This window comes from Grampus griseus, assembly GCF_964374135.1.
Source record: "Grampus griseus genome assembly, chromosome: 3".
Classification (NCBI taxonomy): domain Eukaryota; kingdom Metazoa; phylum Chordata; class Mammalia; order Artiodactyla; family Delphinidae; genus Grampus; species Grampus griseus.
In genome coordinates, this window is record NC_139019.1 from 118,921,407 (window position 1) to 118,942,640 (window position 21,234).

The 21,234-nt window shown below is 43.5% G+C and overlaps 1 protein-coding gene across 2 annotated transcripts in view; it reads left to right on the plus strand.

Moving 5' to 3' along the window:
- Positions 1–21,234, plus strand: part of ARHGAP26 (Rho GTPase activating protein 26) — a gene marked incomplete at its 5' end in the record, with an annotated part of 471,037 nt that overhangs the window by 156,605 nt on the left and 293,198 nt on the right. For both annotated transcript variants that reach the window (XM_082652237.1, XM_082652238.1), the window contains one exon: positions 18,149–18,227. In XM_082652237.1, the coding sequence (XP_082508363.1) occupies positions 18,149–18,227 (79 nt within the window). The remainder of the gene's footprint in view (positions 1–18,148; positions 18,228–21,234) is intronic.

Here is a 21,234-nt window from a genome sequence, read left to right on the forward strand (position 1 = left end):
TAGATTCAGCCCTGAACCCCTGATTGGTTGGTTTAATTTTAATGTCAGGGATTCCCTTCTTGGGAATGTGTATTATGTCTCAGGAGGATGAATATATGTTTAAAGAAAACTGTTTAGCATGACTGTTTCAGCTCTTTAAGATTTTTTACTTAAAAATTTTAATGTAATGATTCAAAAGGAGTTAGGTAAAGGGAAAAGTGGAAGAAGTTCTATCAATTAAAGAAAAAGCTTTTATGAGAGAGTAGCATTGACATGTATACACTACCAAATATAAAATAGATAGCTAGTGGGAAGCAGCCGCATAGCACAGGGAGATCAGCTCGGTGCTTTGTGACCACCTAGAGTGGTGGGATGGGGAGGGTGGGAGGGAGGGAGGGAGACGGAAGAGGGAGGGGATATGGGGATATATGTATACATATAGCTGATTCACTTTGTTATACAGCAGAAACTAACACAACATTGTAAAGCAATTATACTCCAATAAAGATGTTCAAAAAAAATGTTTTTTTAGTTACAGTATTTCGCCTACCACTGTGTGTGTGCATCCAGGAAAGAAAGCAAACTGCTTTCGATATCAGTCTTAGGAGAGGGAGCTCTGTGTTGTGTTCCTCAAGATTTACAGTCTCATTAAGTTGTACCATTTCATGGTGTTAAGCTAGTTTGACAGCATTCCAGTTCTTTGAGACACTTTACTTGGCAACAGGTTAATTCTTTGAATGAAAGCCATGAGTTAAGCTTATTTGAGCTGTCTATTCAAGATCAGCAGTGCTAGCACAAAGATCCTTAAATCTCATCATGATTGTCCTATAATGCTGTTAATTTATCCCCTTTATTTTTTATTTGTTTTAAAAAAGCTACACCACTTTGTCAAGCCAGTATCTACCCTGTCTGGGGCGTTTACCTGTGGCCACTTTACGGCAGCTCTAGAGGATCTGGAGCGCGAGTACCACCTGGCGTGGGCTGCTCCATGTGCTGCCAGGTTTGAAATGCCTTCTTGAGGCATGGTGTGTCCCTGTGTTGTGGCCCCTGAGGCTGCTAGAGCGCCCGTGGAGAGAGCATGCCTGTTTAGCCTAAATCAGACGTTCATGGAAACTAACCGTGTCTCATTAGCAGTCTAGTTATTACAGCTTTGGCTCTCGAGTCAGGCAACCCGGATCTAAATTTTGACTTTGCTGCTTAGTAGCCATGTGACTTTGAGCAAATCACTTAATCTTGCAGGGTCTTGATTTCATTCTCTGGAAAATGAAGATGGTTATAGTACCTGGTTCCTAGCATTGTCAGGATTCAAGAAGAGAAGGCATATAAAACACTTGGCAGACTGGCAAATAATAAAAGCTCAACAGTTAGCCTTTATTATCTGTTAATTAGCATGTCCTGCATGTTTACCTGACTTGATATTTCAAGAGCTAGACTCTAAATGCAGAGAAATCAGTATCATTTGTAAAGAAAAGAGAGTACCCCAATCGTTCACCGTGTGTGGGTTGTGAGAGGGGAAGGGAGTGGAGAAGGGCTGTATGGTGGGGTAGGTGGAATTGGGGTAGCAAAGGGGGATTGCAAAAAGTGTGCCTCAAACTAAGATGATGCTTGACTTTAAACAGATCCTGAGTCAGGATGCCTTAAGCCCTTGTAGGCATCTCCTCTATTCTAAGCATGGAATTTACTGGAGTTCATATTGTTGGAATCCATGAAAGATGGATTAGCAGATGTACTTGTGTGGAAATGGAGCCAGTTGTTTGATGCTGGTCAGCTGAATAGTTCCCAGAGATGATCGCGTGTTTGCAGGACTACCTGGGTGAGGGCAGTGCCCTGCGTTGCAGCTCTTGTTAGATTTGGAAATGAGGTCAATGATTCTTTCTGAAGCTGAATTGTTTTCTTCTTCAGAAGTCTCCCAGAAGTTGCCGAGAGTTGCTTTTTAGGCAATTAAAACTCACCATGGTTCCTCCATCTCATTTCCACCCTTACCAACACTTCCTACCACCTTCCCCCTGTATTACGCCCAGAAAAGCTTTGCACGTCCCAATTATAAGCTGAGAGCAAATGTGTCACATGCAGCATACTGAGTGGGTTTGGGAAGTCGATTTCTTCTGGGTCATCATCTCTGGTTCCCTTGGCATGAAGCGGAGGGGCATGCAGTTGTGGAGCAGAATGAGGCTGCTACATCTCCTCTTAATAAGCAGGAGGGGAGGAGATAGTACTGTTGTATTGTTTGTAGTTTTGATGTTCTGTGTATTGTGATGCTTTCTGCTTGGGGAGAGCCTGCCCCCTTTCGGGCCGGCCAGTTCTTAGAGTCAGCCGAGGGTTCAGCGTGGTGAGCGCCATTGATGTGTGGACTTCCGGTCCAGAGCCACAGCACCTCTACTGGCTCCAGCAGCCCAGGAGGCAATATTCCTCTACCAGACACCTAGGGACCACTCCCACAGCCTATTAGCACCTGAGAAATTATTCAGACCAGCCACTCCTAAACGGTTTACCTATCCCTGCCTTGCCTTTGCTGCAGAAACTCTTAACAAAGGTCGTGGTCTAGGCTCTCCCCTCCGACCACTTCTGCCTCCTGGATGGTGTTGGTGCTTTCCCATGTGGCCCTGTGTGGTGTGCCAAGTGTCCTGTTTCTAACACCTGTGAATATAAGAAACTTGGTTTGCCTGAGCCCCTTCTGTGTCTCCTTTTGTGGTCACACCTGACTGGCCATCACCCGAAATAACACAGAACATCAATGAAACCCCTTCTCTCCATTTTCTATATAGGTTGTCGTCTTTGGTCTCAAAGGTTAGGGTACTGTTGGCAGTATTTTCTTTAGTGTCTTTCTGCATCTTCCCCCCACATTCAGGAAGGGACTGAGGTGACAGGGAAAAGGCATTTCCACACACTCAGGGGAGGCATTCCTGGGAACTCTGCCCGGAGTCCTGTTCTCTGGAAAACTCCTACACCTTGCTTTTTCACTAGCGTACTTTAGCAAGGAGGGGATGTGCTGCTAGCTGTCGTGCTGTCTTTTCAACCTTCCACAGACTTCTCAGCTTCTACCTGCTGAGCTGGGTAGACAGAGGGGCAAAATGCAAAGTTTAGCACCTAGGAAATGTGAAAGTAAAAGAGGGAATGGTTATATATATATATATATATATATTTTTTTTTTTTTTTTGCGGTTCGCGGGCCTCTCAATGCTGTGGCCTCTCCCGTTGCGGAGCACAGGCTCCGGGCACGCAGGCCTAGCAGCCATGGCTCATGGGCCCAGCCACTCCGCGGCATGTGGGATCTTCCCGGACTGGGGCACGAACCTGTGTCCCCTGCATCGGCAGGCGGACTCTCAACCACTGCGCCACCAGGGAAGCCCGGGAATGGTTATATTTAATAGCATGAGGTTTTAGACTGTTCCCAGAGTATGTTAACCTGTAGCATGGATAATCATTATGTAGTATCTATTAGTGTTTTATTCTATCAAAATATTAATACATGCTAAAGTGTGGATTATTTGACTTAGAATATGTGATGATGTGTGGTTTTAAGGTTGAATACTTGTATCCTTCAGGCTCAGTGATGATGTTTCACGTTGCTCTGTAGCAGAAGCTGTAGCCTTTAGGAAGTGATGTTCTAGGAGGTTGGGGTTGCAAGCTGATGACATCAGTGTCTCTTACTGTGTGGTGAGAACCACTCACTCTCAGCATCCACAGGGGTGCTTGTTAGAACTATAGCTATAGGCCCCAGACCTATATAATCTGACTTTATGCAAGAGAGACCCTGAAATCCACTTTTTGAATAAGCTCTTCTGTTACCCTCTATTCTTAATCAGAATTGGTACATTAAACAGCAGGCATATCACAGTACAGTTTTCTCAGAGCACATGAAAGCATTTTCCTTATTAGAAACATAACAAGCAACAGTAAAACAAAAATAAAAAAACCCTCAGCCTTCTTTACTAAGGAGCTTAATTCTTAGCCTTGTGGAGGAGAATATAGCTAGTAGTAAAGGTGATCACCAGCCTCTGTTACAGGTTACCAGGAGAAAAGCAACAGCTATGACCACAGTAAAACCCACTTTTTTAGTTAACTATGGAGGTGGGGTGAGGGGACCAGCAGTAAGGGAGCGCTTTCTGGAAGCTGAACACTGTTCATGTATTTCATGTAATTCGCGTGTAATCCTCACTACAGCCCAGGGTGGCGTGTGCTCCAAGTATCTCTTGGTACTGAGGAGGAATCTACAGTTTAGAGGGTGAGTCTTACCCAAGTTTCAGGTGGGATTTGAACTGAGGGTCGTAGGACCTCATTGTAGGGCGCTTTGCTGCCTCAAAACTCAGGGTTTTCAGAAACATTTCGAGTGATAAGCCCAGTGCTATCTGTACTTGGATTTCAGGGCCACCACTGACAGTCACTTTGCTGACTGCAATCTGAGGAGGGCTTTCTCACTCTAATCATTGGCATTTGGTGCGTAAACTAATGGTGGGTGAACTAAAGCAGCACACTTGCTTCTGTTCCCATATTTCCTGCCCTGTACCCTTCAGAGAGCCCTTGCGTGACTAACAGTTTAAAGAGGCACTGCAGAGAGAGCACAGGCCAAGCACAGGGCACATGGTTCCATAAATGCTATGTATTTTTTGTACACCTCTTCTTTTACCTTTTATTCTTAAGATGACACTCATTTCTGTTTATCTCAGGAGACTAGCATAAGTAAGAAGTCAAAGCAATAGTGCCATTTATCAGTTGATTGTTTTCATTGTATCCCAACGCGTTGCCATCAATTTGTTAATCCTCAAATCCTGCTGGAAAGGGGTTAATCTCTGACATTTCCGTCCTCTAGGAAGAACTGTTGTGACTCTGACCCATGAATGAGCTAGAAATCAAATTAAGGGTTAATCCAGCGCTTAGGGGTTTAGATTTATAGTTCTTGAACTTCTTGTGTCAAAGATCCTCTTTAATACCGTGGATACATTTCAGAACGTTACTTTTAATTCTTACATCTAAGTTCTCTTACAACTTTAACATCATAAAACTAGACCTGTACTCCCTTCTCTGTATCCTCCATCCTTCCATATTGACTTCCACATAATTACATAACTCTACGTAATTACATCGCATCTATCCCTTTTCTCTAGTGTCTGCCTTTTTTTTTTCCCCCTTTTTCACAGTACTAGTTTTGGGGGGAGGTTCAGACCTAAGAAGATGCTGAAGACCCCTGGACTTTTCTGAGCAAATGTTGCACAGGCTCATATTAGCTCTTCCTGCCTTTGGCTTTCTTTGAAGAGAATTTTATTGTTTGCAACACTGAAAAGTGAAAGTTAGTAGAAATTCTTGTGACTTCAGTTCCAAACTGAAAAATTGCTTAGACTGAGGGATCATGTCCATCAAATCAATGTGATGCTTCTTTGAGTTTCCCTTCTGGTTTTGTTTTTCAATTCATTTTCAGGACTCTAGCATTTAGAATATTACGTGGCTTTAAATGAACATGTGTGGGTTGCAGTAGTTGTGGGTGTTGCTACAGCATTCTCTGAAGAAGAATATTTTCTTATTTTCCTAGAAGATATTTGTTATGGCTTGAGTCGTGTACCTCCCAGATTCATACGTGGAAATTCTAATCTTCACTCTCTGACAATGAAAATTATTTGGAGATAGTAGAGGTCTTTGCAGAGGTAGTTAAGTTAGAATGAGGTGATTAGGGTGGGCCCTAATCCAGTATGACTAGTGTCCTTATAAAATGGGGTAATTTTGACACAGAGCCAGACAGGTACACAGGGAGAATGCCATGTGACCATGAAGGCAGAGATCAGGGTGATGTGTCTTCAAGCCAAAGAATGCCAGAGATTGCTAGCAGACCACCAGAAGCTAGGAGAAAGGGATGGAAAAGATTCTCCTTTCCATACTTCAAAAGGAACCTATCTGCTGACACCTTGTGCTCGAACTTCTAGCTCGAGACCTGTGAGATAATAAACTTGTGTTGTTTATGCCACTCAGTTTGTGGGTCTTTTTATAGCAGCCCTAGCAAACAAATATAGTATTGAATAAGAGGGCCTTTCTCACTGAAACAGCCATAAAAGGGGCCCCCGACAGCCTTTTAGATGGATGGCCCAACACACACTCCTTTCACGTAAATTATCTAAATTATCTTCTGTATTATGGATACTCTTTACGGCAGCCTAAGCTTTCATTAGCTTTTTAAAGTCATCCTTTCTTATCCCTTAATAAAGAAGCATTCTTTGGTGCCTTTGTATTACCTTACCATAGAACCAAACATTTGAAAGTTTATATGTTATATTGGTTAATGGACTAAATAATAGATTTATCATTTTTTCTTTAAAGTGTTAACTCCTTTTGAGGGAGCTTAGTGTAAAATTCCTGGGTAAAAATGGGACTTCATCTAAAAGCAGCTGTTAGGGGTAGTGGTGTGTCATCCTTGCCAGTGTCTGTCTTCAGTCACTTTGAACAATTAACTCCACCGTGCAGTAACTTATGGAAATGAATGAACAAATGTAGGGGAAATATTTGTTTAAGCTAAAGAATCATGGTGGTAGTCATCTCCCAGCATCTCTGCATTTGTTTATCTTTAAGAGATGTCTCACAGATGTATGTGACACATGTGTATTTTCTCCCAGATGTCTTCCAGGAGGGACCACTAAACCATATGGAAAATAATAGAAACAAAAGGCTTCTTTTTGATGCACTGAATCAATGTAGTCTCTTGAGAGGTGGTGTTTATACTTGGGGAAAGGAAATAATTAGAATGCTTTATGTTTTCCAGGACTAGCTGACCCCAACAGAAGTCCATACATTTCAAGACGTTATGTAGGGTGTTGAGTGCCCCATTCCCACCCTTGGTACTCTCCAGAGGTGGGCAGCAAAGGACAACTTATTAGGATGACAGGGGTACTGGGTGCTACTGGTGTCACGGGGACCAAGACAAGCACAGTCCTTGCCTTCATGGATCTTACCGTTGATTGTAGAATGGGCAGACACATACACATACATTCGTGCAACTGAAGGTATAAGTACTAGTATGTTGAGTGTTCCAGCAAACTTGGAGGACCAGAATGCTGTAGGGAAGATGTAACACACAGAAGGACTTCACCCTTCTACTCTTACAGAGAATGATGGCATGACTAGAATGCCCTGAATTTTCATTCCCTCTCTCCTCCCCTCCCTTCCTCATTTATTAACCATAACTACATACTGGAGACGCTACTGACCGTGGAGATATAAAGTTTAATGAAGCATTATGAATCTAATGGACTTTCCTTCTTAAAAGTCATCTGATTTTTCTTGCAAACCAAATCCAAAGTCCTCCTTCTGTGAGCTTTCCACGAATAGGTAAAGACAGACAGCTTTCTTCTGAACCAGTCCCAGCCTGGCGTGTCATACCCACTGTCAACTGTATCCTCGCATCCCACCGTGTACTGTGTATTTGCACAGTGTACGAGCTTTTCTTTGTATTGGTTGGCTGGTTGTTTAATTAGGTATGTTTTATATAACTATGTTCAATTCTAAGTATCTGTCTCAGGTAATTTGCTCCCAGAGGCCGAATAACGTCATTTTATCCAGTTTTTAATCCAGTACTGTGTGCGTGTGGTGGTTCAATTTTGTTTTTTATGGTAAAGCAATTTTTGAGTTAGATTATTTTGTTCTTTCCTTCGGGACTTTGGTGAAGTACTGTGTAAGAGACTACAGGAGCTGAATCATGTTAGTTGATATTTAAACTAAAATTTGAGCGAGTACACACACAAACTGCATTTCTGTATAAGTAGGACAAAAAAAAAACAAAACAGGAAAATGGGAGATTGGTAAGAATAGTGGTGGCTAGAAAGATTAATGGAAAATCTGAGTAATCTACCCCAACCCTCCAATGAGTCACCACTCTTATTTCAAGTCCATTTTTATAGAAGGCTGCATGATGTTGGTAAAAGATCGAGGCAGCCCTAAGTTTGAGTTTGAGATCTGCTTCTTTACTAGCTGTGTGAGTCTGGGCTGGTGGTTTAACCACATCTGTAAGGTGGGGCTAATCATACCTACCTTGCAGGATTATTTTGAAGGTGGAATGCTGTAATATTCTTCCCTGATGGTAGTTCTCTGTCAGAAGAGGTTGTTCCTTTGAAGTTTTTTGCTCTACCCTAAAACCCAGGACTTCCTTGTTCTTAATGGTGAGCCATAGCTTTGGAGGGTATTTCTTTGAGCCCGTTTGTTTCATTTTGATGGCGTGCCTTTTTCCTATAGTGCCATGACTCTTCAAGTCATCAGTAAGCTGTGGGTGAATACAGGTGCTTTAAGTGTATATCCGCAAAGGGGCTGCCAGGGGAAGAATCTGTTTTCAAATTATATATGCGATAACCCGTTATTTATCGACATTTCCTATACAAGATAAAAGGTTTAAGCCCCTCCTTCCAATTTATGGTGTCAAAAGGAAACCGTACTAATTTTAAGTTAAAATAATACTCTATTAGTTTGGTATGTGGTGTGTATGCATGTACTTGTTTGTGTGTCTTCGTGAGATTGTGTGAGTGTTAAGACTGTGTTTTCCAAAAAGAATCATCTTATGTAACAGACTTTGTTTCAGTGCTCAGCCTCTAGGTGGCAGTTTTGTATATGTATTAGTGACTATTAGCTGGTCCCGTTGAAAATTAGCCGTCCTTTATACATTGACATTTAGTAGTCAGTGGTGCGTGTGTGTGTGTGTGTGTGTGTGTTTCTGTGGCAGAAATCATCATGTGAATATTACCTCTTAAAGGAAGGGTATTCTAAGTGACTCATTCTTTCTCTAGAAATTCCTTCCTCCCACCCTTTTGTGATACATCATTTCATACCCAGTTTCCTGCAGAAGCAAGCATGCTCAGTTAATGTAACTTCTGTTTAAACATTACATTTAACCTTGCTTTCTGAGCTCAAGTGTCGGGCTCTTTGCTTCAGGGACAGCTTATTTGAGGATAATGAAAACAGATGAGTGATTGGGACGGTCTAGTGTGTGTGCTGAGATCCAGCCAGTCCTGCTTTTCCCTCTTGGTGTGGCCTGTCTTTATCTTTTGCAACAGATGAATCCATTTTTCCTGGTTTCAAACTTCCCCTCCCCTCCCCTTCTCACCCCTTGTTTGAAATAATATTTGATTTTGCCTTCCTGCTGGTTGGTTAGAGTGCTGGTCTCAGTGCCATTGACATTTTGGAGAGGAAATGGCTTTTTCCTTCCTCAGAGGGTGTTCTCCTGCTCTGACTTCCATGATTTGGGTGGGCGGGGGTGGGGGGGGGGAATATTGTACTTTCTGAATTGCTCCTTGGCTGTTCTGTAAAATGAGCTAGCTAAGAAGTTCTTAGAATCTTTAGAATTCATGTATTTTTTAAATTACTGTTTTTTTTCCCTTTTAAAAAGTTAAATGAGAAAGTATTTGCTGATGGATTCTGCTTTAAGTAAGAGTGGGATGTGTTCGTTAATGGACTGTGGTGTGAAGTAAGGCAACCTTATTTATATTACTTCTGTTACTTATTTCTATTCTTATTACTGTTTCTATTCTTTAGCCTGCATAGTGAAATTTGGAGTTTTACTGATTGAGTATACCAGTTTATTTGCCAATTTCTAAATATAAAATGAGTTTATTTTTTAAAAATTGAAACGAAAATTTTGCTATCACGTAAGTCCAAAGAAAGGAGATGGTTCAACCAGCAAACTCCACTTACTTGCATGTCTGATCATCATGAGATAGAATACTAACAAAGAAAAATTGATAAATGACCTAGAAGATTTCTTGAATTAGAGTATTTTTCGGTTTGTTATCAAAATAACAAGTGTTCGCATTTCCCCTGAGTGTTACTCATCCTGGCAGTTCATAATGCTTTCTCCTGGTGCTGGGCGTTGAAATCTGCTTACTCCTATGTCCTCGGTGCCCATGGCATGCACATCACTGGCACTCAGTATGTTTCATTTAAGACCGTGTAACTTAATGTGCCAAAGATGTCTTTGTCTGGGCTTCCTGTTTCATGACTTCAGTCTCCTTTAAAATAAAAGTATAGGAAATTATCTGATGTGATTGGCAATATTACTCTTCAGACTATTATCATTGCTATGGTCCTAATTATTTTAGAACCTTTCCTCCCAGGACGTCACTGCTGTAGGTTATAATAGGTTATGGTTCATTCATTCATTAGGATCAGATCCTTTCTAAATAATTGATTAGAAGCCTGCTTCTGAAAACTTCTTAAGGGGTGTGTGTGTGTGTGTGAGAGAGAGAGTGTGTGTGTGTATGTGTGTTTGGGGTGGGGGGCGGGGGAGAGGAAGTCCCTTCCTCCCTCTCCCCTTTCCTTCCTCCAGAGAGAGAGAGAATGAAAGAGAGAAGTGCCTTCTTTCCCCTCCCTCCCTCCTTCCTCCTAAGGAACTGGTCACCCTGGATCCCCAGGGCACAGACTCTGCCTGCACAAGGGGGCAGTACAGTGTTGTGCTTAAAGTATGGGCCTTGCTATAGAGTCAGGCAGACTGGGTTCAAGTTGAGGCTTTCTTGCTACCTAGCAGTGCAAGATTGTGCAAGTCATTTCTGAGTCTCAATTTTTAAAAGAAGTATAATGATAGTACTGCTTCATTGCAAGGAACAAATGATAATGCAAGCGAAGTCCTTAGCCTGGTGCTTGGCCCGTAATAAACACTCAGAAACCTTAGCTGCAGCTGGTGGGCCACTGGTTTGCAACGTCTGGTTTCCCTCTCACGTTCTATTTCTCTCACCTGTACCCCACCCAGGTTACCATGCCATATGTATTCTTCTCATGTGCAAGGATATGTAATGCACAAGCATCGTCAATGGTTGATTATCTCAGAGCATGCATAGTTCTGCAGATTCATAAGTTTTTGTCTCCACATAGTAGATGAATGGTGCCCTCCTGTGATGACACTGGGTCCGCAGCATTGGAAAAAATGGGAAAGTATCCCAGGGTCCTCCTTCATTGATGAACTGGGAAGGCTTCTGCTAAGTTGGACTGTGAGATGCATCAAGAATACAGACATGCATCATTGTTGGTCCCGGTGCATGAGATGATGTTATAACATGTGGTGAGGGCCTGGGGTGGAGCTCAGGTAGGGAGGGGCAGAGAAGGACGAACACAGACCCCAGAAATCGCAGGCTGGTGGTCCACAGACATGTTTGGTTTGGCTTGAGTTGTTTAAGGCAACATTTTAAAATGGGAAAAATCTGTAAATATTGATCGTGACTTCCCATGTGCCAGTTGTTTATATGGCTGAATGGCGGATGCCTCCTTTGGGTAGGGTGTGTGCTCTTCACTTTGCTGCAGTCTCCACCATGCCCTGTTGTCCCCCATCATGATGACAGGGGACAGCTGCCACTTTGCCTTGCATTTGCACTGTTGTTTTTCTCATACAGGGGAAACCCCCTTTGTTCCTATGACTCTATCAGAAAGCAAAAGTGCAGAAGAATAACAGGCTGCATGTTTTAAGGAAAATGAGACCGAGCCTATTTTCCTTGGGGCAGGGAAGAATCTTATCCAGTTTCACTCATTTTGCTTACTTGCCTGGTCACTCTAGATGTCTGACTCTGTAATTTCATACCCGCACGGAAGAGATGTCATTCTCCGGGATTATTCTGCGTTGGCCATATCTTTGTGTAAATGAAGATATGCCATATGTTTGTGTAAATGAAGATCTACTGAAACCTTGAACACTTAAAGTTGCCAAGGAACGGCTAGGGACCAGTTTTCCAAGTAGCACTTTAAAAGCAAAGGACCACTTCCTTTGGTGCTTGCGTATCTCTTTTCACCAGTGGATGGCAGTCCATTCTCCAGACCTTCATTGTTTCCCTCTGTCTTCCTATCTAAACATAGTGAGGTAGGTTTCCTGTACAGCGGTGAGTACATGTGTTTCTGTGGATGCCACAGTCCTTCTTTTACTCTGAACTTGACCCTTAAATGTGCCATAGTGTGGATAGAAGCTGCGGAATGAACTCTTGCCAGCAGAAGATTTATAGTCTTATGAATGAGTAAACCCAAGATCTTTGGAGGTCGATTTAGAAAGAACAGTATTGTTAGATTCTGAGTGTGTTTGTTTCAGCGGGGTGGAGTGAGTTAGTAATAGCATTTCCTGGTCCAGTAGGAAGTGGGTGAATTGCCAAGCCACTGAGATCACCACTGTTGACTCAGATTCAGGAATAAGATTAGAGTAGGGAGGTTGTCGAGTAAGCGTGGAATCAGGGCTGGTTGTGATTCTGCTTGCTCCTGGCTGATGAGAAGGCTGTGAGCTGACATCAGTAGTCCCAGGTTCCTGGATGTGCCGATAAACTATGTATTGCTTTATGAGGGCCCTTTGTGGAGGCCAGAGTTGGAAGGAGATGGGGCGGTGGGTAGCAGTTTGCCCTGTGATAGGTGAATAACTATTTTCTGCATCGCCTGTGTAGTGTGAGAGGTGAGGTGCTTAGAGAAAGTTGCAGATCCTTGTTCATGCTTCTCACGCTGATCCAGATATAGCACTAACCAAGGACATATTCAGAGTGAACAGGAGGTGCTGTATTTGATGTAGAATTGTAGGATTGAGCCACAGGAAGGATTGTAAGTCATTTGTTCTTTCTCTCATCTGGTGGGTAGTGGGAGCACCCTGGCAGATTTTCTAGAATTTGCTGAAGGCTCCTTCTTTGTCCTTAGCAGTTATCGGACATTAATTCCAAAAGGGGGAAGTAGGTCACTGTGATGCTTTATTCAGGAGGAAAAAGGAAATGGCTGTGATGTCAGAACCTGTATGTCAGTCTTTGGCCTGGCTTGCTTTCTGGTAGAGGTGTGATTTTTCAGTGCTGTGTGACAGTGTTTTAGGGGTGGGGTCATGCGTATCAGAAGCACCGTGGCTCATTTCTTTTCCTTTTTAAGCTGCTCTTCTCCCTCCATAATTTTGACTTGCCGTCCATTCCTTCCACTGACCTGCCGCTCATTTGCCCCTGTGATAACAGCTGATTTTTGGAGCATTTACTGTGTGTCTGACACTTTGAAATGCCTTACACATATTTCACTCAACCTTCACAACAACCCCATGAGGTAGGCACTCATTCTCTACCTTTTAAAGAATAGCGTAGAGTAGTTCAATTACTTGTCTGCTAGGGAGCACTAGAGTCAGGATAACTACTGAGTTTAGATGAGAAGTAGTATATCTTGGGTTTTTTTAAACTTTTTTTTTTACTGAGGCGTAATCAGAGTGAAATGCATAAATCTTAAGTCTATGTCTTAATGACATTACACACACAGACACAGACACACACAGACACACACACACCTGCGTGACCACCCAGGTCAAGTTGTAGAACATTTCTGTTACCCTAGAAGGTCTCCTTGGGCTGCTTCCCACTCACGGCCCCTACTCCTTCCCCAAGACAAAATCACTGTTCTGACTTCAGTCACCACAGATGACTTTTGTATTTGAACATCATATAAATGGAATCACATCGTTGGTAGTCTTTTATGTCTGGCTTCTTTCCCTCATTATTATTATTATTTTTTGTTTGTTTGTTTTGTGGTACTCGGGCCTCTCACTGTTGTGGCCTCTCCCGTTGCGGAGCACAGGCTCCGGGCGTGCAGGCTCAGCAGCCATGGCTCACGGGCCCAGCCGCTCCGCGGCATGTGGGATCTTCCCGGACCGGGGCACGAACCCGCGTCCCCTGCATCGGCAGGCGGACTCTCAACCACTGCGCCACCAGGGAAGCCCTCTTTCCCTCATTGTTAAGTGTATGAGATTCATTTATGTTGTTGCAGTAGTTGGTTCTTTTTTGTTGTTGTTGTTCCATTGTTTAAATATACAACAGTTTATTCTTTTATGAATGGGTATTTGGCTTTTTGTTGTTGCAAAATGTGACCATTATGAATAAAACTGAGTATTCTCGAATGTGTCTTTTGGTGGATGTATGCGCTCATTTCTCTAGGGGATACATCTAGAGGTAGAATTACTAGATCAGAAGGCAGGTGTCCATTTAGTTTTAGTAGATATTTCCAACGTGGTTTTATCACTGCACTCTCTCACTAGCAATGTATGAGAGTTTCAGCAACTCTGCATTCTTGCCAGTACTTGTTATTGGTGGTCTTTTGAATGCTCTCCATTCAGAAGGGTGTTTGTTTTATTTCATTGTGGTTTTAATTGCATTTTCCTGATGAGTCATCATGTTCACCCTGTTTCTTATGCTTGTGACCACTGGTGTGTCCTCTTTTATGAAATGCCTATTCAAGTCTTTTATCCATTTTATTAATTGGGTCGTTCATTTTTTTCCTATTTATTTGTTGGCATTCTTTGCATATTCTGGATATTCATCTCGTTAGAGATAAAAATCACAAACATCTTCTCTTACTCTCTTAATAGTACCTTTTGATGACTGGAAGTTCTTTATTTTGGTGAAGTCCAATTTATCCTTATTTTTTTGTGATTAGTGCTTTTTGTGTTCTTTTACAAAACTCATTGCCTTTCCATCTCTTGGGTATTTAGAGGCAGAAAAAAATGTGGAGAACCACTGGCCATTATTGGATTCCTGTTTTTGGATTGGCCGTTTGCCTACAGTGGTGTTCTGAGCCCTCATATTTAGGAAGCACTTTAGGTTTCACAGAGCTCTTTATCATTCGCCCTCATTTGATCCCAGGCAGGAGCTCACTGAAGGCCTTGCAGGAGCGTCTAGTCCCTTTTGATGGCAAGGGACGTGGGTGGTCAACACGAGCTCTCTGGGGGCCGCAGTATCTCCAACGTTTCCCGTGGCTTTGTGCTTGAGGGCAAAGCATTAGACTGCTTGGTTCAGATCCTGGCTCTGTAACTGTGGACAAGGTACTTAACCTATTTGAGCCTTGATCTTCTCATCTGCTAAATGGGATAATGAGAGTATACCTCCCTCATGATGTAGTTGTGAAGATGAAATGAATTAATTAATAGATAATGCTTAGCACACTATCTGGCACACAGTGCTGGGTTATTATTCTTGTAGTTGTTCTTTTATTATATTGTTTGATAGGGTCACAATTGTTTTTTTTAAATTGAAGTATAGTTGACTTAAAATATTAGTTTCAGGTGTACAACACAGTGATTTGATATTTTTATAGACTACACACCATACAAAGTTATAAAATATTGACTGTATTCCCTGTGCTGTACGTTACATCCCTATGACTTATTTTGTGGTTTGTACCTCTTAATCCCCTTCACCTATTTTGTCCCCCCTCTCACTCTTCTCGCCTCTGGTACCCACTAGTTTGTTCTCTGTATCTGAGGGTCACAATTCTTTGCAGAGCTGGAAAGAGCTCTGGTCATTTACTCCATTTCTCTTTTATTGTGTCATATTTTCCTTTTCTCATTCCACACTCCCACCTCGTGAGTTCTGTCTCTTTCCCTCTCCTTTTCTTTCCACTTTTGTTATGAAAAGCCAGATGCATTTCAGAAATGAACTAAATTGATACCTGAATGAAAGCATACTGTCTTACAGGGACTGACATGGAACGTGTAGGGCCATTGAGAGTTTTGTTTGTTTTCTTTTGTTTTGAGGGATGGTGGTTAGTAGGGGCATAGGGATGGTAAATATGGAAAGGAAGTTAACTGCTTGATTCCAAAATAAAGTTGACACATTTACCTTGGTTCTAGGAATTACACACATAAGAGATTTATGTAATAGTGGTTTAAGGTATAACAAAGGAAAAGAAATTTGAAGCTGAGTGTTTTCTAGATGCCTAGAAAGGGTAGTGCATACAGATCCAGATGTACATACACCAGGCTAAGAGAAAGTTTTCTGGACCTGGGGTGATAGGATTAGAATCAAGGGTGTCAAATCTACTTTAGTCAGCGCTCCACCACCCCCTCACACAATAAAAAAGGAGAACAAAACCACATGTGGAAAAGAGTGTATATTTTGATATTTCTTCTCGAAATGAAAACAAATCCTGTTGACTTTCCTGGTTGCTAAGGCCCAGTGGCCCACCCTTCACAGCCTCTGAGTTTGTCTGAACTTCCTCTTTGTGGCTCTGGGTAGCAATTTCACACTGTGTGCCATGAAGCTGATGTGACATCTGTGAGGTTCCTGAGACCTTGGTCTGCAAGGCAGCTCTTGTGGTCTCACTGTTGGCTGGTGAATACCTAGCAGGAAATGAACTGGAGACGCGTTGGCATGTAGAGAGTAGCTCTACCCCAGCGGGGAGAGGAGGGCGTCTTTGCTCTCCAGCGTGGGGGGAACAGGAAGGAAAAAGGGGGGCGTCTGGGTGGGCAGAGGGGCCTCAGGATCCCCTGGGGAGATGGTTAAAATCCAAGTTCTCAGGCCCAGCCCCGAAGTTCAGGTTCAGTGAGGTGGGGCTGGGCTGGGCACCTCTATGCTAAGGGCATGCATGATTCTGAAGCCAGGGGTCCAGGCACAACAACGTTTAGAGCAACACACAGAGGTCCAGGCCCAGGGACTAGAGTTCCACAGTGCACTGCAGCTTTGTAGACTTTTTATCTCAAAGCCGTTAAAGCTTTGTGTGTGGCTGGCTTTAAGGTGGAAAAGTAGAATCAGTCCACCCAGCCCCCGGCCGTAGGGCTGTGGCTGCCAGCAGTCTGCAGATACCCAGCGGGTCAGGCACACTGGGTGTGCTGATAGTGGTGGGAAATGGGCCCTTGGGCCTGAGAATGAGAATTTCTGAGAAGAAGAGGGAGTGTCCTGGCCGGTTCAGGGAGTCACTGTGTCTTCTGAGTCACTGTGTCTGGGTGCCAGCATGCAGTGTGGCCTTCACGGGAGTGACTGCCCTCTCGGGAGTCAGCGTCCATCCCATCACCTGCCTCTCATTCACCCTCTTACCCCCCCTCCCCCTCACTGCTCCTCCCTCTCTGTCTCTCTGTCCCCTTCCCCCCTCCCGACTTCGTTCACCACCTCACGCACTCACACCCGCACCCCAGTGTCCCTCATCCCCGGCCCATCTCTACTTAACATGTTCACATCTTTGAAAACTTTTTTTCTTCAGGGATGTTGAGGGATGATGACTGAAAAGAAACAAATATGATATTTAAAATACATTCAACATAAGTATTAATAGATCTAGCTTATTCATTGGAACTATGGAAATAAGCCAGGAACAGTGACTATAGGTGGGTTGAGTGAACAGGCTTTGGTGCTCGTGGGCCCAGGCTTGTGCTGCGCAGGGCATCGCGGAGCTCGTTTCTGTGTGTGTGTGTGTGTGTGTGTGTGTGTGTGTGTGTGTACACTCTTCTGTGATCCTGAGCAGTGCTGCAGTCTTAATTCTTGTTCAGGGGACTTCGGCCTTCCTTTTAGGCTTTCTCAAACTTTAAAGATGAGGATTTGAGTCACTAATTCTTAACTTTTTGTGGGTTGCAGTTTGAATTGTTTGTCCAGAAAAATACATACACATTTGGTGGGGGAGGGTGGTTTTTAGACTCTCTGGGACCCATCTGTGGACCCTAAGTCAAGAACTCCTGCATTAATGAGCACAGAGGGCTCGTAGCCCCTTCTCCCAAGTTCATGTTTGTGGCACACACCTCTTCTTGTGTGACATCTGTAAGGGGTACGCAACAAACACCATTTGATATTGTGTGCATGCTTTCTGAAGGGTTTGTGCTCAATGTGAAAGAACAAGCAGATTTCAAGGAGGGAGTGAAAAGAGCTAATGCATGTAAAGACCTTAGCATCTGCCATGGTAAAGATTCACTTAAAAATGCTGTATACATTTAGTATAACCATAATTATAACACCCATTACCCCCATAAGACTTTTTCCTGTCAAAAGCAGTTTAGAATCATTGGACTAGATATTAAACCAGGATCCCTCCAGCGTGGATGTTCCCCCTCTTTTTATTGAGTCCAGTAATTCTCTTCACTTAAGAACATGTTTGTTGTAGTCCTACTGGGAGTAAAGTACCCTAGTAAGCATTCTGGAGAAGAGGAATGAATATGATCTCAAACGCTGAAGGGAATCACTTGACTCCTCTGTGTCCCTTACCTGTATGTAGAGTCCTGTCTTCTGTGTTTCCTCCCACCTCCCTGAGGGAGGTGGGCTTATTGAGAGGGATTTGGGGGTGATAGCTTTGCTTTCTGAGGCTGGTAGGTGGCTCTGAAGAGCTGAGGGGTGCTCTCTCTCTCTGTGCTGTCAACCCCAGCAGGCTCTCACTCGGTCACTTGGATGTCTCTTTAAGGCTCACCTTCATCAGGATCTCTCTACCTGTGGTGCTGGGTTCACATCCGTGTCCTCATTTCTCCGCAGGCCCGGAGTTATCACCATGCAGGCATTGTCTGAAGAGGACCGGAGGCTCTGGATGGAAGCCATGGATGGAAGGGAACCTGTAAGTAACAATTCAGGGAAGTAGAGCAAGAATAAAGGTCCCGAGTTGTTTGTTGTTTCCTTAGTGCAGTGATTTTTGCCGTTGCTCTAAATAAAGCCTTGGGCTCTTGAGACCAATGTACCAGAGGGACGTTTTTTAAAATTCCTGGACTGATGTTTGTGGATATTGACACTGCTTCGGTGTAGATGCAACTCCTGAGCTTTGGCCTCTCAGTCTAAGGCATGGGTCCTGCATGATGCCACACCAGAGACCCCCCCCTTCACCGAGGCAATTGTAGCGCCCCGAGGACTCTTAGAGGAAGCACAGTCCAGTCTGGCTTACTGAATACCTATCGATGCCTCCACAAAGTGCAGTGCAAAGCGTTACCTCAGATCCATTTTAACAGGTTAGATGATGATAAAAGTGTATACAGATGGTGCAGAACCTTTACTCATTGCCCTCTGGTTCAGCCTCCCATTGCCGTAGTTGGTTCACATCCCATTATAAGCAGTGGGATTACCCGGGCCCACGAAAGGAGTTAAGCCTAGTAATGTGATCCATGCTCCCATTTCAGAGATGCTGGTCTTTGCTGGGTGATGTAATCTTGTGGTTTTTCTGCATCTTGTGACATGAGAAACCCACGGAAAAACCTTGGGGGAAGTCCCTAGAGTCACAGTAGTCATCTTAATTTGCGGCCAAGGATCTCAACCCCAGTATTCAGCAAATCTCAAGGTTACAGAAGTCGTAAGAGTACGGTCTAACCATGTCCTACCAGTAAAAGATAAAAAGAATCCACATTGTCAGAGGGCCAGTAATTGGACCAATAATGATCACTTATGAAGGCACTGTCAAAAGGGGGAAGTATGTGCAAGGGACATGAGGCATGCATAGCCTCTATTGACTGTAGAACTCTGTGCATCAAGTGGGGTGTCCAGTATAGATGATTCCAGTTCATTTGTGTGTCTCTGTCTTAGCCTACCCTGGTTAGGTGGTCTGTATCGATTCATGTCATTTTCTACTCAGGTATTTTGTATCCAAACATGGAACTCAATACAGGCAACTAAGCATAAGCAAATAACTAGTGTTTGTATAACATTTAATAATACAGAGCAAGATTTAAAGAACTATTTAAAGATTTAGGTGCAGTTTGCTAAACTCTAGGTAATTAAACATTATTTAATCTTAATTCTTCTGCGGGGCTAAGATACAGGATACCCCTGATTTTCCCCGAATACTTTGTTACTGATAACTTTTGATAGCTCTCTCGAAAGCAGATACACATTTCTGCCTTCGGGGCTTTGTGGGCACAATAGCTGCTTGACGTCATAGGCCTTTGGAAGCAGTTCCCTAAGTAGTCCTTCATATCTTTGCTGTTGTCACCTACCGTTAGTTGTGTGTAAGGCACAGATTTGGCACATGACTTCTCTTAACCCATTTACTCCTCTTAGTGCCTTACAAAGTAAGTGTTATGATTCCATTTCACGGATGAGGAAACCGAAACTTAGAAGAGGTTAAATAACTTGCCCCAAGTTACACAGATTGTAAGTGGCTATATTACTAGGGTACAGGCTACGTCGCTGTAACAGAGGGACTTGAAAGCGCAGTGGCTTAAATAAGATAGAGGTTTATTTCTGTCTCAGAGTTCAGAAGTGAGCAGTCTGTGCCTAACAGGGTCATTGTGCTGAGACAGGCTGGGACCTGGGGCCCTTTGCTGCAGTGCTTGCACCTGGGCACACCTCTCCTTGAGCAACAAAATACAAAGAAACTATAAGGGACTGAAAATAACTGGGTGCATGCACAGTTGGGGCAAATTCTGGACAAAAGATAAAAAGAGGCCAAAAACCTCACAGCCACTTTTGAAGAACCCAGAGCAAAAGCAGGGGGTCGGGAGCAAAAGCCCGGTACTGCGCATGCCCCCTGCACGCAACACCACCTAAGGGGTGGGCAAACCACCTAAGCTACCCCTCCAGCCTGACCCCTGGACACACCCCTACCCTCACCCCATATAAGGAGCAATCTTGACACCCCTCAGGGACCTGTTACTTGTTCTCACTCCCCCTCACCTGCTGCAGCAGTGGACCCAATAAAGCCTTGCCTGAATTTCTTGTCTGGCCTCTAGTCAATTTCTATTGATTGGGGAAGGCCAAGAACCCTGGTCGGTATCAGTGCCATCCTCAACCCATGGCTTTCCATGTTCCATTCATTTCTATTTTCCAGGCAGATAATGGAGATGAGAGCATCTGGGAGCCAGAAGATGCACACCTCACTTCTGCGGGCCCCCAAATAATTACATGGCCACATATATCTACCAAGGAGGATGGGAAAAGTAGGCTGAACATAGGGAGCCATGGGCCCAGCCGGTGCCCAGGGGATCTTATCACTTCAAGGAGGAAGAACAGAAACTGTGGGGTGGCTCACAGTTTCCACCACAGTGGCAAAGCTAGAATTAGAACCCATATCTAGCCCTAAATGTCTTTGGTTTTCATCTTTAATAGAGGTAAAATGTCAAATTGCCTTCTAAGAGTCCTCGCTCAGTACATTTTTACAGTACTTTCTCTGACTCTCTTGAATGTTTCTTCAACTCATAGGGGAGGAAATACCCAGGAAGAAAAATCCTTTCAGGGCATACTATTCTTCGTATGAATGAAAAACCCACTTTTGTGTGTGTGTATGTGTGTGTGTGTGTGTTCCCTCCGATAAGCTGGAGTTCTAAAACTGCTCCACTCACTGCGTTTTAAGCCTCCCCACCTCCCTCTCCCACCACTTGATATTTGCTTTCTGTCTGCATATGCTTGGTTTTCTTACTAACCACCTTAGTTTTCCCGTAGATTAACATCTGGCCTCTGCAGATGGAAAGTGTGCTGTTGAGAGAGACATCTCCTTGCTCCAGAATGTGCACATTAAAACAAGTTTAAGCACAAATAATTGTTTTCTAAACATAATATAAATTTATTTCCTCTTAGCAACATAGAGTTTGCATTGAAAACCACACCTCCGTGTGCTTTTAAGTTTCTTAAAGACAGAGAGA